This window comes from Ascaphus truei, chromosome 3, assembly GCF_040206685.1.
Source record: "Ascaphus truei isolate aAscTru1 chromosome 3, aAscTru1.hap1, whole genome shotgun sequence".
In the NCBI taxonomy this organism is placed as follows: Eukaryota; Metazoa; Chordata; class Amphibia; order Anura; family Ascaphidae; genus Ascaphus; species Ascaphus truei.
The window spans coordinates 143,912,136-143,931,833 of NC_134485.1; the positions used below are offsets into that span (position 1 = coordinate 143,912,136).

At 39.9% G+C, this 19,698-nt stretch overlaps 1 protein-coding gene across 1 annotated transcript in view; it reads left to right on the forward strand.

Annotated features, from left to right (window-relative positions):
- CA4 (carbonic anhydrase 4) overlaps positions 1–19,698 on the forward strand; it is a 60,092-nt gene that overhangs the window by 10,953 nt on the left and 29,441 nt on the right. Inside the window, exon 2 of the mRNA XM_075589606.1 lies at positions 19,432–19,479. Coding sequence (XP_075445721.1) covers positions 19,432–19,479 — 48 coding nt within the window. The remainder of the gene's footprint in view (positions 1–19,431; positions 19,480–19,698) is intronic.

Below are 19,698 nucleotides of genomic sequence, written 5' to 3' on the forward strand. Positions count from 1 at the left end.
TCCAGCAAAAGCAGAAGCCAGTAGTTAAGAATGTAATTGTACAGCAGATTATCTTATACATATATGACACTGTAAGGTGATAGAAAAGCTCACATGGCCACTTCTATGGTGCAGAAACCTTTAATATTTCAAATAAAACAAATGATGCACTCACAAATCCAGGGCTTGGGATTTAGCACTTCAGGTAGCGTCTCTCTCAGCAAGCTCCCTGGAAGAGTGTCCATTAGCTTAGACCCTCTTCAATTGTCTCTTCATCTTACCCTTGCATGTCAAGGTATATGCCACTCAATGTCATTGCACAAATGACTGCTTCTGGATGCAGTAGGATGAATCCTGCTGCAAAGATACTCTTACTGTGTTTATGACGAAAACATGTAGCTCCCTGTCAAGTTGCTGAGTGCTCAATCAAAGTAGTTTCTGCATACTGTAAACACTTGAGGATGTGATATAGCACATCAGTCTTAAGGGCCTATTCAGGTACTGTAACTTCGATTTTATCCCTGCAACTTTGAACGTGTTTACATGTTCCTACCGAACGGTATGAAATGTGTGAAAAAACGGTATTTAGTAAGATATATCGCTTGTTAAATACCATTTGGTACAAAATTACATACTGCACAAGTTTGAATTTTCCCCAACCCTTCCTCCCCCCCCCCCCCCACCACACACAGTAATGGGCAAAAGGCTCATTAGCCATATTTGGCTAATAGAGCATTTACTCATTCAAAAAAAAATCTAAATCCAGCCCCCCTGTTGTAAATAAACACAGTGTACTTAGTTACCCCTGCCAGTATGAAGGCCATCCTCATCTTCTTCCTCGTCCTCCCATTCCGTGGCACCAACATTTACATTAAAACACTAGCTACTGGATAGTAACACTTTAATTACCTTAGCAAGTAGTAATTACTATGGTAGTTAAGGGCTTAACCCCTCCTGATGCCCACCCTGGAGACCTAACCACCATCCACAGGGCAACAACCTCTATCTCCCATCCCCTCTACCCCATCACCACACACATACATTGGCAAAAGTGCTAGTAGCTAAATATGGCTAATAGAGATTTTACCTATTTGTGATGCCTACAAAAAAATAACACAATTATATAAAATACACATAAAAATATATTAAAAACAAACACTAGCTAAGAAATGCATTGATTGTCACTGTGGTTATCCATGTCCTCAACAGGGGCATATATAGTCACATTTTCAAGCAATGGGCACTCTAAAATAAAACACATTTAAATAATATACACATTAAAATACAATTAAAATCAACAGTATCCAAGAAATGCATTGATTGCCACTGTGGTTACCTATACCCTCAACGGGGGCACAGATAATCACATTGGCAATCAATATCCACCATATAGTTCAGCGTTTCCCAACTGCAGTCTTAAGGGAACCCCAACAGGTCAGGTCTTAAGGATATCCCTGCACTAGCACAGGTGAGTCAATCAGCAACTCAGTCTTTTTGACTGAGCCACCTGTGCTGGAGCAGGGATATCCTTAAGACCTGACCTGTTGGGGTTCCATGAGGGCTGCAGTTGGGAAACACTGATATAGTCAAAGTGTTTTTTACCTTTCCCAGGATGAAGGCTCATCCTCCTCATCCAACTGCAAAACCAACAACTTTTGACTCAAGAAGCAATAATCCTCAGATTGAAGTACAGCATGATGCGCAGAAGTCCACGATCTGCCGTTACTTGAACCAAAGTGACAATCAATGGATTTATTGCTTAGTGTATATTTTTATTTTATAGCAATGTATATTATTTATTATTGTGACATTTCTATTTTTGGCTACACAAATGGCAAAAGCACTATTACCCATATTTGGCTACTAGGGCTTTTGCCCATTTGTATGTGTAGTGATGGGGAAGAAGGGGTGGGGGATGATGGCAGTTATCCCAGGGAGGGTGGTTAGGGCTCCCATGTGGGTAGCGTAAGGGTTTAACCCCTTAGTTACCATAGCTGTTACAATCTGCTAAGGTAATTAAAGAGTTATTGACCAGAAGATAGTGTAATTGCTACTAGCTAGTGTTTTAATGTAAATGTTGGTGCCTTGGAAGGAGGATGCGGGTGGCCTTCATCCTGGCAGGGGTAAGTACAACTTGTATTTACTATAGGGTGGCTAGCTATTGACTGATTTTGAATAGGCAAAAGTGCTATTAGCCAGATATGGCTAATAGGGCTTCTGCCCATTACTATGTGTGGTGGTGGTGTGGGGGAGAGTGGTAGAGGGGGTGGGTAGTAGGTTGCCAATTGGTTGTCTTTGTGGCTATCTATGCCCCCATTGAAGGCATAGATAACCACAGTGACAACCAATGGATTAAGTTGCTAGTGTTTTTTTTTTTTTTTTAAATAGTACTGTAATTTATATTGCATTTTATTGCACTGTATTGTATATTTGAATGGGCAACAGCACTATTAGCCATATTTGTCTAATTGGACTTTTGTCCATTCCTGTGTGTGGTGTTGGTGGTAGACGGGGTGGGAGAAGGGGGTAGTTGCCCCATGGTGGGTGGTTTGGCCTCGCGGGAGATTTTATTCCCTTCATTACCTTAGTGGTTGCATCCACTAAGGTAAGGGAGGGGTTAACCTCTTTCGGTAGGCCTAACATCCACCCTTGGGAAACTATGAAGGTAGTATTTGGCCCGGAGTGGGTGGTAAGGCCTCCCAGGTGTGTAGCATCAGGAGCAAACCCCTTCATTATCTTAGCAGTCATAACCACAAAGGTAATGAAGGTTAACCCCTCCCACAACCTTCCCAGGAGCCAACACACCCACCCTGGGGCAACTTGAAGAGTCACCCAACTCTCTACCACCAACAAACCAGGTACTGCTATTTAACCCCTTCACAACCTTATCGTTTAGCCACTAAGGTAATGAAGCTGGACTGTAATTTTATTTTTATTACATACAATTGAAGCAGGGGTCTCTGGAACTGAAATCAATATGGGTCAGCTCCCGTATGCAGCTCCACTGGCTTCAATCCTATGTAGTAAAAATAAATTATACTCCTTCATATGCTCATCGTGAATCCAATCTCGCCACCCTTTAGGTGGCGGAAACAAATTAAGTGTGTTTAAGCTGCGATGCGCATATCGAGGTTACCTGGCAGTACTTACTGCCCAAAAATGCGAGTTTCTGCCATTTTTGAGCTACCGCATGGCTTGTCAGAGCAAGAGTGCTAACACTCGTTAAAAAGCCATTTCCAAGCAATTTTGACATCATATCGGAGCTACCTGAATAGGCAAATAATGTTTAAAATATAATTTTCTTTATTCAAGCATCAATGTTTTGGTGTAGGCATATACCTTCATCAGGATGGAAAAAACACAAATCACAAATTACAAATGTCTGGCTCTTGATTTCAATACTACTCTTGACTTCACAGTAATATTGATGCTGTCTTGCGCTCTGGTAGGTTGCTTATGCACAGCGTTGTGTTAATATGTAATGTGGTTTGCTGTCTGTTGGAGAAGAGAAGTGTGGGGAATCTGCCGTCAAGCTCAGTGTTCGGGACTCAGAGTTATATTCAGGTAAACCTTACCTCTATAGCTAGTCCTCTGATCCTATTCAGGCTTCGGGCGAAAAGTCCCAAGTAACTGCATCAATCCCGCGGTCCTTGTGATCATGTGCGGGCGGCTCTGTACTTCCAAATGCTCCCCTGTAATGCTCTCTCCAGGCATGCATCCTGGATCACAAAGATAACAGCAAAAGTAGAGAAAAGATATCCAAACCAACTGCAGATGAACCGGCAATCAGCACAGATGACCCAGGATAGAAAAAGGCTTTATTTGTTGCACACATAGGAAGAGGTTTTACCATGTCCTCCGTCTACGTGTTTCACGCCGCAAGGGCACTTCGTCTATGACTCCTATATGAAGTGCTCCTATGGCGTTAAACGTGCAGAGGGAGGACATGGTCCTGTTCCTATGTGTGCAACCAATAAAGCCTTTTTCTATCTGGGTTCGTTGTGCTGATTGTCGGATCATCTGCACAGTTACTTCGGATATCCTTTTTCTACTTTTGCTGTCCTCTTGACTTCAGCTTTAAATAAGATTAAGTATTAACTTACCATGTTGAAATGAGTGTACTACAATTGTAAGTACTTTTTTTTCATGACTTTCTTTAAAAAACCATATGGTTGTACTGAGTTGTACTGCTAGATTAATTTGATTTTAAAGGGCAAAAATGTTAAAATCATGAATGAAAATTATGGGATTTTGCCACTTGATTGTGTATACAGGCATACCCCGCATTAACGTACGCAATGGGACCGGAGCATGTATGTAAAGTGAAAATATACTTAAAGTGAAGCACTACCCTTTCCCCACTTATCGATGCATGTACTGTATTGCAATCATCATATACATGCATAACTGGTGTAAATAACGCATTTGTAGCAGGCTCTATAGTCTCCCCACTTGCGCACAGCTTCGGTACAGGTAGGGAGATGATATTGCTGTTCCGGACGTGCTGACAGGCGCATGCGCGAGCTGCTGTTTGCCTATTGGGCGATATTTACTTACTCGCGAGTGTACTTAAAGTGAGTGTCCTTAAAGCGGGGTATGCCTGTACTGTATTCTAAGGACAAAACAACCATACAGATTAAGACTCCTTCTGAGCTGGACAGCCACAGTGTACAGTATAAGAACACTTGCATAAATCAAAAATCTGTCACCAGACCTTCTCCCTCTTAGCTGGCAGTTACATAGTTACATAAAAGATAAGGTTGAAAAAAGACATACAGTGTATCCATCAAATTCCAGCTAAGCTAAATATACTGTAGATACTTTTTTCTATATTTATATTTACAGTATTTTGATCCAGAGGAAGGCAAACAAAAAATACCACTGAAATATCATCCAATGATGTCTCATTAGGGGGAAAATAAATTCCTCCCTGACTCCAAATATTGGCGATCAAATTTCTCCTTGGATTTAGAAACCAGATACATTATCCTATATCTATATTTACTTATTGATCCAGAGGAAGGCAAACAACCCCCCCCCCCCCCCCAATGTCATATCATCCAATGAAATCTCATAAGGGGAAAAATAAATTCCTTCCTGACTCCACGAATTGGCAATCGGAATAATCCCTGGATCAACATTCTTCCCATATTTACTTATTTGGTATATCCCTGAGTGTATACCTTTCCTTTCTAAAAAGATGTCCAACCTTTTTTTGAACATATCTATTGTATCAGCCATCAGTCTCCATGGGTAACTGCTATTACTGTAAAGAACTCTTTCCTTTGATACTGATCAAATCTTCTTTCCCCAAAATTTAAAGGATGACCCGTGTCGTTTGTATTGCCCTCGGGATAAATAGTTATTTTGAAAGCTCTTTGTATTGTCCCCGAATATATTTGTATACAGTTATCATATCCCCTCTTACACACCTCTTTTCTAATGTATACAAATCTAAATTAGCTAGCTTTTCCTCATAAGTTAGATTTTCCCATGCCCTTTATTAATTTGGTGGCTCTGATTTGCCCTTTTTCTACAGTAGTTCCATAATGTATTTTTTATGGAGTGGTGCCCAAAACTGTACTCCATATTCAACGTGTGGTCTTACTAATGCTTTTATAGAGGGGCATAATTATGCTTTCTTCCCTTCCATCCATTTCATATTTAATGAAAGATAAGATCTTATTTGCCTTTGCATCTACAGTACTGCATGATATTGGGCACTATTGCTGTCTACAAGTACTCTTAAATCCTTCTCCATCATGGACTCACATAATTTTGCCCCATTTAATTTGTAAGTCGCCTATTTATTCAAGTTTCCCAAGTGCATAACTTTACATTTATTTGTATTAAACTCATCTGTCATTTATCTACCCAAGTTTCCAGTCTATACAAGTCCTTCTGGAGAGAAACTACACCCTGCTCTGATTTTACTACCTTACACAAGTTAGTGTCATCAGCAAAGATGGAGACTTTGCTCTCTATGCAAACCTCAAGGTCATTACTAAATAAATTAAAAAGCAGGGGTCCCAGTACCGATCCCTGAGGTACTCCACTCACGACTTTAGCCCAACATGAAAAGGTTCCATTTATGACAACTCTCTGTTGTCTCTCTTTCAAACAGTTTTCAATTCAGGTGCAAATATTTTTACCAAGTCCAATTTGCTTAATTTTATACACCAACCTTGTGTGGCACAGTATCAAAAGCCTTTGCAAAATCTAAGTAGACCCCATCAACTACATTACCCTGGTCTTTATTCCTACTTACCTCCTCAAATAAACTAATAAGGTTAGTTTGGCACGACCTTCATAAATCCTTCTTGATTGGTTTGTGATTTCATTCAATTTATACTGCGACTTCCTTATCATTTCTCCCATCCCCGAGGGACTAGAAACACTTTGTAAAAACCTCTTAATAAGTGATTTTTTTGTCTACTTTATTATATATTACACTACACCTTTGTTCTTAAAGTCACAAAAACCCTTCTATTGATTGCGCTCTGCATTTTTAGATACAAATTTAAACGATGGCCCGTCATAATGAATTCATATATTCACTTATCTCAAGCTACAACTGTTCTTACACCGTTTTGTGTAAAAAGAATTCTAAAGAAGGAATACGGACTGAATTAGGCTGTAGAACAGCATTTGCTTTCACGGTTAAGGTGTGCTACTTTAGCAAGAAACTAGGCTCCTCTTCAGTAACAAAATGATTGACTATTTGCCAAGATGTATAGTGTTTCAAGTTTAACTGTTTTGTAAATACTCTATTATAATAACATCTTCTGGACTATAAGAAGTTGGAAACTGGTAAGCCTCTTCCTGTTGCTTTTTGTAAACTCAAACAAATCACGTCCACGCTCACAAAGTAGAGCATCTGTATTGTTTGATAGCTGAGGGCTGAAGGCAAAGACGATATTGTTTTAATACTTAGGAAGTGACACAGATTAATTAAAACTTACTGTAGCTTTCAAAGAAAAGACTTCCCCTACAAGTATATATATATATATATATATATATATATATATATATATATATATATATGTCTTTTGTTTAGTTAAAGCCATGTGTTCAATGAAAAGTTAATTTATCTGCTTTTAACTTTTGAAATAAACAGCTTCTAAAGGCAAGTTCTGAATGTGTGCGAGAGGTACAGTCGGGTATGTGGAGATTATTAAATACATTATGACAGATTTGGATGCATCAAACCTACCCAGCAAAATCCTCACCTGTGCAAAGAAATACAAGCAAAGATGATCCCATGTATTAGAATTGTTTGTGACCAGGCAAAATTGTTAAGACACTTACTTTATATATATTTTATTTATGTATCTATTTTTCCAGTAAAGATACATTGAGACATAAATCTCCTTTATAAGGAGTTATTAAAGGAGCAGCCCTGTGGAATTAGAGATCATGTAGTATCTAGGACCAAAGTAAAGTATTGTTAGTGTCATGTCTAATGTAGGGTACCACTGGTGATATACACAATGGTACTGTGAGGATTCGCCGTTCTGGTGCTTCTGTCCCTTTAACCCTTACTCACCCATCTGATCCCCGTGGCACCCAAGAGAGGCAACCTAATGTTGGTACTTACGCCCGACGCGCGGGTACTGCGCGGGTCCCGTCAGCCTCTTCTGTCTCTGGGCGAAGGGCACGCTCCCTTTTCTCTGGCCTTGATGCACGGCGCATGGTCTCCCCATCGGTCTGCAGTTCTGCCCCTCGTGCCCGCCCCGACGTCAGGACTACACGGCGCGGCTGTGCTCCGCACTCCTCCTCTGTTCCCGTGGGCCCCGCCTCTAGTCTCCGCCCCCATACTGGCGCGGGTGTCATGGCACACGATGACGACGCACGACCGGGTCGCCTGCGTGATACGTGGGTTGCGCGCGCACACTCAGATGCGGTCGCAATTGGCTGTGCAATAGGACGCACCTGCACAATCCAGCAGCCTATCAAGGACAGCAGCCCCACTTCCTGGTTGCCTCCCATTGGTGTGAGGTCCTTTAAATATACTCTCTACACTCCCTTACCCTGCCGAGCATAACTCCTGTTTGTGTGACGCTGAACCTCACCTCCTTGAGCCCATCTGCCTTATCTTGCTGCCTGACCTTGCCTGGAACTTGTACCTTATGATTTTCTCCTGCCCTGACCCTGGATTGGATACAACGAGTCTACTCTCTCCTGCACTGACCCTGGCATAGGATTACGACTACGCTGTTCTCTCCTACACTGACTCTGGCTTTGGCTCTACGACTACTCTGCTCTCTCCGATCCCGACTCCGGCTACGTACCCCAACGATCCGCTACTCTACACTCCTAGACCTGGCTAGTATCACATTTACGCTGTCTTCTATTACCCTGATCTGGCCTGCAAGACTACCCTACACGCTAGACGCGCCCTTGCGGTTGTGGTCGACGTACTATACCAATCCCTACCTCAGCCCCGCGGTCGCGCCTCGGTGGTGGTGAGCTACGCGTTACAGGTACTCCACACCTTCTAAGGAAATTACTGCAATAGTGCAGATTTGGGCATTATCACAAGGTAACTCTCATTGACTTCAGTGGGAGTTTCCATGCAATAGTTCTCTGATCGGAACAATTGCAATTTAATTAATAACTACATAAACTTATTGGCCTTCTAACGGGGACAAAACATTTAAATAGAAGTTTAAGGTGAATGGGCTATAAAGTAACTTATGGTATACTGATACAGCCACGAGTATCCGAACACTTGCCTTTGAAAATCTGTGGCAATACTCCAGTAATGCTGCAACATTTCTGTGACATTTCTGCAGACAGACTAATGGCCCATCAGATTAACACAGCGGGGGTCCCTGGCAGTCCCCTTCAAACGGAATGAGACTGCCAGGGACCCCCGCTGTGTTAATCCGATGGGCCATTAGTCTGTTTGCAGAAATGTCACAGAAATGTTGCAGCATTACTCAGAGATTGCCCCAGAATTTCAAAGGCAAGTGTTCGGATACTTGTTGCTGCATCTGTAGTAGTGCGTAGTAAAAGTTAACACTTCTGGCACATGTGTGGAGCTTTAAAATAGTGGTTGTTTATTGGCTATTGAAATTTTGGTCGCATTAGCTGTCTTCTATCAAGCAATAGCACCACTTAGTAAATATAGTCCATGGTTTTTGACAAAGATCCCAGATTGGAGAATGTTGGATTCACTCCTCTCCTATTACTCTGGAATGTTATTCTGAAAAATTAACTCTTCTTTCACTTAAAAGTGTTAACTAATTTGTTTATTTTCTATAATAATTGAGTTAGTATACCAAGACCAACAAAGTGGATTGCTATATTTTGTATGGTGTTTATAATGTTTTCGTATTTCTTATGTAGTATTCTGATGTTCTCTATCTGTAAGCATCCATGTAAAGTTAAAGTTACAGGTATAGGAAAAAATGGGTCTGAAGGCAAATAAATACAGTATACGTTACAAGTTTTAGGGGTTCTGAAAGAATATCTCAATACGCACATATCTAACTACATTAGATCTTTTAGTCTATTTTTGTTTCCAAAAATATAAAAGTACCAAACCTTGGGGGCGAGATTCCGCAACTTTTTTGGTGGGGGTATAAGAATACAAGTAGGGGGAATTGCATCGTTGCAACGGAAATTTTTGGACTCATTTTTATTCAACTTTCATAGTAACAGATAGTTAGCTAACATTTTTAAAATGTTCTAAACTTTACAGAATTATTGAATTGTAATTTAATTCTTAGAAAATATAGTGGTATTCAGAGACCTGCCTACATTTGTACCATTACACTTCTAAAATAAGATACTTATTATTAGTTTCAACAGCAACAACCAGTACTCTTTCAAAGCACCCAACCTCTAAAACATGCATTTAGTGTTCCTCAGCCATGACAGTTTTTGTTTTCTTTCTCTAAACAATAAAATCTTTCTTTATAACTAACTTCTGTGAATCCTATTTTTAAATGTTTGGTATAGAGTAAAGAAAAAAAACCCTAAAGCAACTTATTTCACTATCTTGTTGCTGAAGTCTTGCTATAATCAGATTCAATTACACAGAACCCCAGCAATCTCTTTTTGGAAACCGCTGAGCCCCCACAAAATATATATATATGTATATGTGTCAAAATGGAGTGCTATTGAGCGTGGCATATGTATACAACAGACAACAGAGAAGCCCAATGCTACATCCAACATGACAGAAATACACAATAAAATACTTATATATTCTCTTAAAATAGGGTCATTTAGTTTAACCCTTTGGCCAAAGCGTTGTAAGCTTGCGAGCCACGTCAAGGCAGACACCTGTTCGCAAGTCCTAACACTACCAGATAAAATATTAATATATTCTCATTTACCTCTATTTGGAACACAAAACACAGAACCCCAGCAAGCTATTTTTGGAAACCCCTGAGCCCCCACAAAGTATATATATTTCTGTCATGTTGGATGTAGCATTGGGCTTCTCTGTCGTTTGTTGTATACATATGCCACGCTCAATAGCACTCCATTTTGACACATATACATATATATATATATATATATATATATATATTGTGGGGGCTCAGGGGTTTCCAAAAAGAGCTTGCTGGGGTTCTGTGTTTTGTTAACCCATTCTCAGCTGTTCCAGCTGATGGAGGTTAGTGGCTCCTCCTTCCCAGGTTTTAAGCCCGCCCCTCCCCACTTCCCTAGTTTGCAAGTTCCTCATTCTGCTGGATATAGACCCACTGTGGTCTTTCTCCCTCCTAATAGAGGTAAATGAGAATTTTAATTCTAATAGAGGTATATTAGTATTTTATCTGGTAGTGTTAGGACTTGCGAACAGGTGTCTGCCTTGACGTGGCTCGCAAGCTTACAACGCTTTGGCCAAAGGGTTAAACTAAATGACCCTATTTTAAGAGAATATATAAGTATTTTACTGTGTATTTCTGTCATGTTGGATGTAGCATTGGGCTTCTCTGTCGTCTGTTGTATAATCAGATTCAAACAGCTATTCCCAGAAGTATTGGGAAGAATTCATTGTCTTCCAATTTAGGTGAAACCATTAAACATTATCTGACATGTATTGATTATTTTCAAACATAAAGGTTGAGTTGCTTGCAGCTGTCACATCACCTTACTCAGGATGCTGCTCAATTAAGGGGACATATAACTAAGATACAAATTATATGTGACAGTATTCTAATCCGTTACTTTTTTGGAACACAAAACAGAGATACACAGTAACATCATGTATCAAGGTCACATGACATTTCTGGTAGAGTTCTAGTAAGCATATTGACTTTGAAGGGGTACAGCTATTTGTACTGATATCTTTTAATGGACCTACACAAGTTTTTCTATATGTAAAAATGTGTTCAGGTGTTTTCTACATACGGTTATGAATGCCCTGTATACATCATTATATCAATAATGAACGCTCTTCTTGGTCTATCAAAGAGTAACATAGCTCATTATAACTAATTAATAAGATTGAAAGAGAACAGATAGATTATTACACGCATTCTCAAATACATTCGCTGTGATTATAAAATGTATTATGATTTCTTGAGAGCTTAGTTATGGAGTTCATTTATAATTTGCCAGACATAAAAGTGGTGGTAGCAAAGGTTAGGTACTCATCTGGAAAATAAAAGGGTTCAGTTGTAATGCATTTGAAGCCGGTGAAACAGCCAAAGATCAAAATCCAGGAATTATTTAGAAAGGAAATCCAAATTATGGACCAATGTCTTGTCTCTTATTCTTGCATTTTAAATTAATTGACCATTCCTGCTTTGTGGTAATGCAAATATGTACTTTATTGTAATTCTATGATATAATGAATATACAATGAATTATATAATGAATATACAATATGTGAACCCCAAACAATTTGCTTTGGAGAAAACCAAAGCCCAAATCCCAAAATGATTTAGGACCAAAACCAGAACACTTCTAGTTATAAAGTGGGATATTCCTTCCATTCAAGGCTCACTGGCAAACAACATTGCCAACAGCTCCGGTTTCTTTTGGGATCACTGGGAGGAATAATTTCTTCAACTCCTTTGGTAGAGAGGTAGACTAAAACAAGTAAATGTGGATGCAGTAGACCAGTTACAAGGTCACACTTGGTAAAATATTCAGATTGGCTGTTAAAGTAGCCACATTGGAATGCATTTTCTTAAATGAAAAAAAAAAAACTCTACTACAGACTACTGAACATACCTAAAAGCAATTTCTAAGATTTATTAACTATAACCCAAGTGAAACAGATTCCTTCCATTGAATGTAACTGAACCATTATGTTTTTTTTTACATTGTGTATTAAACTGTTTCCCTACCTTAACTCCTCAATGCCATCTTTGTATGCACTGCACGAGCTCTTTGTTTCCAAAGGTGTTAACGCATAAAAGCAATGAATTGTAGGCGTCTCTGACAACAATAGAGTTACAATGTGTTATACAGTATCTATGTACACAAAATACCAAACTGTGATTTTAGTTTTCTACTATGATAGCATGGTCCGATGCACTTTGATACACACAAAGTAGAAAATAGCCATACTTTATTGGTCTTATAGGTTACCACTGCATGTGACAACATGAGTAAAGAAAGTGTATTTGCATATCTTGGGAGTTTTCTTATAAAATATTAACAATGCATGAATTGCACAACGTAGAAAACCAGAGACACAATGCATGTTTTATTAAAGAGTTAAAAGCGGAGTTGGAAGCCATGGCCATGGTATTCATTATATGAATGTATTCTTAATGTGTACCCTATTCCTTCTGATAAACCAATCACGATTATGGCTTCCATTTTATATCCCTTCTGCATCAGGTTAAATGTAAAGCCAAGTAGCAGATATCCTATTGACGTTCAGTTGACTTTTTGTAAATGATGCATAGTTACAACATTTATGTATCGATTATCACAATAATCAGTATTGGAGACAGCAAGGCCTTTCATTCCACCAAGTCTCAATGCAGTGAATCATATGCTGCACCAGGCCTTGATCCCACTTCACTCAATAGCAAGAAAAGGAGAGGAGGGAAACAAAATGACCAGGAAGGAGGGAGAATATGAAACAAAATGCACAAATGGAAATATATGGAGACAATATACTCTCATTGAGAGCCTAAAACATGTTGGCACTGAAAGGATAAATGGAAGAAAAAAAACCCACCTACCTCATACCAAAGAGGTCCTGTTGGGTCTTCAAAGTGTGGAATTGCAGGAACAAATCCAAAATGGACAATATCAACCTAAAAAAAAGGATTTAAACAAAAGTGCATTAAAATTAAATTAAAATCTCAACCAAAAAACAGCTTTGCTTCTTCAAAGCCCAACCAGAAGACAGAAAAAGATTTTTTTTAAATAGTGCAAACTTTGTGTAAATGGGCCAGATGGTTAATCAATTAGACTGTAAGCTCCTCAGAGCAGGGACTCCTCTTCCTTAATGTTATTATATGTCTGAAGCACTTATTCCCATGATCTGTTATTTATATTATCTGTTATTTATTTGATTACCACGTGTACTGTATTACTACTGTGAAGCGCTATGTACATTAATGGCGCTATATAAATAAAGACATACAATACAATTTGTAATTCACGGACATTGGATGCAATCTCAATGTTGATTGAAAACTTTTTTCCTTTTTTGCTTGAAGTATACTCTTGAATGTGCTTTTTTCTTAAATTCTTTCCTCTTCATTCATCTTATCAGAAGCCATCCTGGTGTGTCTTCTATCTAGCCATTATCACGCAAGTGGTGGCATTTTATATGACTTTGTGCCCGTAAAATATGTAATGGGGTTATGTGAGAAAAATAAAACTATCAGATTGCTTGTTTTTCCACATGGACCCCATCATTACAGATGAATTTTCCTTACGTTTATGTCATACACTTGATGCAAGGACAAGAATCCACATGTTCCAATGTACTGTACATGTGTGACTGATACCTCTGTGAGGTTTTGTACCATTATCTATTTAGTAACTTTTGGCTGTAGGAAATACATTTGAGCACATATTTAATAGCATTCTTGTATCAAGTTATTGATGTCATGGGTGTAAACCATTTGCCAGTGGTATATATATATACTGCAGCAAGGGATTCTGGGAAATGACATGCAAATGAGCCAGTTAACCAACCCCACACTGATGAGACCCATTAAGGTCGAAACAGCGGTCTGTGGGTGGGTTTTCTGGCTCTGCGTCTTAACCCTGGCTGTGCTCAAAGCTGTGAACATGCAGCAAAATTAAGCCTATAGGGAACCATGTATAAAATGGTTTTTGAAGCAAAAAGTGGCACTGTGCGCTCATTTGCATGTCATTTCCCAGAATCCCTTGCTGCAGTGGAAGTGCTGGGTGATAATGGTGAAAGGCGGGGTTGCAGACCTGCCTAAGACATGCAAATGAGCATACAGTATATTTACATTTGCTATATGCTTTGCTGTGGAGGGTTTTTGTCACTTTTTTTACTCACCATAACTTAACTCAGTATGGTAAACCCCATCCTTTCGCTTCATTGCATAGCCAGTTAACCAACCCCACACTGATGAGACCCATTAAGGTCGAAACAGCTGTGTAGCTGAGACTGTGTCCCCTTGGCCTTGAGTCATCGTCACTTCGGGGACTAAAGACTCCTACTGCTTTTGGGGGGGCACGCCATCTCGAGCTGAGAGGAGTGATCCTGAGCGAGCGGTTCTGAGCGAGTAGATGCGGAAGTGAGGGGCCGGCGCCTTTGCCTGGTGGGATCGCCCGAAAGGGCTTATCCCACCTGCTGCAATTAGGGTGCCGCACCTGAGCTTATTCAAGGCGGACGATTGCTTTCGGTGGGATGAGGAATACAGTCCGGTTCCTGGTCGAGGAAGCCGAGAGAGACCGCGTGAGACTGCAACATGTGGTGGAGAAAGTCCTTGGAGAGATGCTGGAGCTGGACGAGACGAAGGTGTACTGCCTCCAAGACTTCCCCAGGCAGGGCATTTATGACCTGACCCTGAATACAGATGCGGATTGCTGGAACATCTATGAAATGTGCCGTGAGAGGAAAGAGGATCCAAGGCTGTTGGGAATCAGCGTGGCCCCGAGCTTTATGCTGGAGGACAAGCCGCTTATTGTACATATGTATAACCCTTTTATACAGAAGGAAGACAATGTGTGTTTCCTGAGGAGATATTGTTCTCTGGTAAAGGGAGGAGAAATGTTAAGAAACGCTTATGGCTTTTTTAACGGAAAACTGCGTTTTTGGGTGCGTTTTAAGCCTGACCCAGAACGAGGAGGAGGAGTAATGCAACCGCCTGCAAGTTTTGCCATTGGTGGGGAAAGGGGCTTCATAAACTACCCTGGCCAGCTTGTTTATTGCAGGAATTGTCACAAATATGGACATACCAAGGAGGAGTGTGACAAAGTTGGGACTGTATGCCGCAATTGTGGACAAGAAGGACACACAGCAATGGCTTGTCGAGTCCCAAAAAAGTGCGACTTGTGTGGGGAACGTGGACATTTTGCACGGCAGTGCACAAAAAGAAAATCTTACGCCCAAGCGGCAAGGGGTAGTGAGCCTGTAGATACCGCAGAGTTTGTTGGACTGATCTATGGGAAGGGACAGACGGAAGAGGGAAGGATGGACTTACAGGAGGGGGGGATCTCAGAAGTGGAGGAAACCCCTGAGTTTCCACAAGGAGAAACTTTAGGAGAAGAAATTGAAGAAACTTTGGCGGGTTCTATAAGCGATATCTTGGAGAAAAAAGAGGAAGATCTCTTCCTGGACTCCTTGGCCCAGAAACAGGAGGTGGGGGGAGGGGAGGAGACGGGAGCAGTCCATCAGAAAGATGCGGGGGAGGGGGAAATACGGTCATTGAGTGTGGTGGAACCTAGCTGGGCGGAAAGTATGGAGTTTCAAGATGCACAGAGGGGGAGGGAAGGTCCCCAAGATGTTTTGGAGGAGGAAATGTAAATAGGAGGGAAAAAAGCTCAAAAGCGTAAAAATCTGCAAGGGATAGAAACAAAGCAAGATAAGGATAGCCAGAGTAAAGTGGAGCGTAGAGAGGAAGGTGTAGAGGGTAAAGTTGTAAAAGTATCATGGAAAGTAACCCTAAAAGAGAAGATGGAACATTTTGAGGACGCAGTGGGAGATGTTCTATTTTGGGTTGGTATTTTTTGGAAGCAGCATGGGGGGAGTAGTGAGGAACAGATAATAGAAAGATTAGAAAAAATGATGTACCAAAGAAAACAGCTGACAAAAGAGCAAGATGAAGAACTAAAAAAGGAGCATGTGCAGTGGGTTAAAATAAAAGAGGCTAGGGGAGAGGTGAGGGAGAAGGAGATAAGTGAGAGCAATAGCTCGTCCTCACAAAGTCAGATAAATGTGGAGGGAACTAAAAAACAGAGAAATGTAAGTGGAGTACGTGGGAATGAAAGTGAAGAAAAGGCAGGCCAAAAAGGGATTGCACAGGCAAAAGAAGCAAATTCAGCGGGAGATAGTAAGGGGAAAGTGGTTGAGATAGATACAGAAAAGAGGAAGAAAGTAAGCAGAAGTGAGAGTGAAGGAGAAGTAGGGAAGAGGACAGTTGTTGGTAAGAAAGAACCAAAGAAAAAGGAGGACTCAGGAGGGGAGGTGAAAGCATCTGAACATTAGGTAATGGGGGAAAGTAGGAGTGAGAGTGGAAGTGGAGAGAATAGGGAAAGTAAAGGGTGTCAGGGACAGAGAGTAAGAGCAGTGGAAACAGATCATATGAGGAAGTATAGGGAAGGACTTAGTTTCGCTACATTAGAGCAATTTTATGAATTTATAAAGGGCATCGCACAGAGCAATACAAAGGCACGGGGTATGTTAGAGCAAGTAGAAAGAATCCTTAAAGACAGGGAAATACAGAAAGTATAAAATGTAATGTTTCAGGTGGTTGTTTTTGTGTTTCCTTTTGAAAGTTACTTAGTATGAAATGGAAATTTTTTTTTGCCGTTGTGTTGGTTTTTTGTCTTGGCAATATAAGAAATGTGTAGTGATGGTTTTTTGTTGTGTTACCTTTTGTAAAGGGATACTTACTGGTTGTTAATATAAAAAAAAAAATAAATAAAAAAAAGCTGTCTGTGGGTGGGTTTTCTGGCTATGAATCTTAACCCTGGCAGTGTTCAAAGCTGTGAACATGAAGCAAGCTTAAGCCTATAGGGAACCATGTATAAAATGGTCTTTGAAGCAAAAAGTGGCACTGTGTGCTCATTTGCATGTCATTTCCCAGAATCCCTTGCTGCAGTGGAAGTACTGTGTGCTGGGTGATAATGGTGAAAGGCGGGGTTGCAGACCTGCCGTAAGATATGCAAATGAGCATACATTATATTTACATTTGCTATATGCTTTGCTGTGGAGGGTTTTTGTCACTTTTTTTACTCATCATAACTTAACTCAGTATATATAGATATATATAGATATATATAGATATATATAGAGGTATCGGTACCGTGTTAGCCGAGCTTCAATAATCAAAAAATAAATAGATGATACCGTTCTGTGGCTAACAAAATGCTTTTATTTGTGCGAGCTTTCGAGATACACTGATCTCTTGAATGAATCATTGTAACATCGCCGGAAGAAGAGATCAGTGTATCTCGAAAGCTCGCACAAATAAAAGCATTTCGTTAGCCACAGAACGGTATCATCTATTTATTTTTTGATTAGATATATATATATATATATGAAAACAACAGAGGAAAAGCAACCTTTAAATAGCACACGGACATAGATGGAAGTGTAACAAAAGAAATTTATTACGGTGAATAAAACAGGGGATAAAGTTAAAAGATGAGGGGGGCTCGACACTACCTAGACAATGTGGACCTGGAGGCAAGGGTCGAAATTAAGATCCAAAACAAGACATGCACAGGACACAGGTGGCTTTGTCTAAGCACACCTGCGTGACAATCAACCTACACTGAGATCTTGTGACCACATAAAAAATTATTATACCATATAGTTAATACAATGGTTACATGTTGTGGGTACACAAGTTGTAAAGGTAACAGAGTGAAAAATACGTCACCGCTCAGTATGTAGATGTCACGGGCAGAAAGGTAGGTCAAAACTCCATGGCGACGTGGTGATCAAAGGGAAGCGCAAACATGTGGAGATATAAAAAATAAAACTGATGGTGCAGTATTGTGACAAATAAATACGTATTCTTCTTTAAGTCTGCTGTTATTTATACTCACAAGTGTGAGGATGATACTGTGTACGTAAAGGTATCTTTGGGTATATGTCTGCAGTGATGATAAGCTGGCTGGAACCTCGGTGTGGGAATATATTCCTTAAATGGTTAAACACAGAAAAGCCAACATAGCGCGATCTGTTTAAAAACTGTATTCAAGTGGTTAAAAATATAACATTACACTCACATGATGTATGCTATTTAAAAGCATTTAGATACGCAATGCATCTCGCCTCCGATATCTTGGTGCAGTTTTTCCTTCCCTCTTCTCGGCGTGCGTCTCACTCCTGCGTTCCAGCAGGGCGGATGTGACGTCAGTGAGACTTCGGGAGTTCCGGTTTGGAGGGCTGGCTGTGGGTGCTTTTAAACATTCCATTGAGGATTTTGATTTTTAGATCATTTATGGAATGATCTGGTTGTGAGAAGTGATGTCCCACAGGTGAGTAGTATCTTCCTTCTTCGTGATGGAGTATAGAGTGTCTGTGCATATTCATTCTTGCTTGTAGTTTTTGGCTGGTTTCCCCAATGTAGCAACCTTGTTCACATTTGTTGCACTGAATCATATCAATGAATCAATGGAATATTTAAAAGCACCCAAGAACGGAAAACATTTGAACTCAGAATGATAAGACTCTTTGACACCAAAACCAAAGGACTTAATGCGGACATGGGTTTTCTCACACCCTATCAAAATTGCTTGTAATTATCCTGCTTGCCTCTATTCTTATCCACACGTTCTCTCTCCCCCAGTGTCCCTCCCCCTCCCGACCTTTCTTTGACACTGGCCCCTTGCTTCAAACACTTAACACCTTACCTTATCTACAGTAAATATCTGTTGTTGTTTGTTTTCTTTTTTGTTTTTTCCTCTCTCCACACTGTTTTAGCCATTGAACCCTTTGTATATCAGTATTGTTTGACCTGAAGAAGAGAGGATAACTCTCAAAAGCTTGTCCTACTGTATGACATAACTTTTTAGTCCAATAAAAAAGGTATCACCGAATACTGAAGAACATATATATATATATATATATATATATATATATTAGAATTAAAAAGGAGTTCTTGAGGCACATATTTTAATATATGTACTAATTTCTGCATTGAGTACTGTTTTTTTTTTCCCTCTCTGTCAAATGTAATTAGTATTTGACATAAACACAAAGAAGAGTAGGAGTAATTAAAGTTTACTGTGCATCAAGGCACCAACCCCAGCTACTATTTGAAGAATACTTTGATTCAGAGCTATGTTTAACAGACTGTCTTTTTTTTCTTACAGCATCGTGGTGCTATGAATCTCAAGAAGAGTGTCCTTCAAGTTGTCATGGTAAAACAAAACTAGTTACTGTTGTGGGAATACTGTATCAGGGTTGATAAAAGCAGCCGTTATTTATAAATTGCAAAATGGTAATCATTAGTATATGAATTAAAGGTGAGTGAGAAAGCTAAGAAAAACAAAGCACTCTTACAGAATACAGTGTTGTTAATATATTATATACAGTAGCAAAGCACTCTTGACAGTATACAGTAATACTTTATTGTTCTG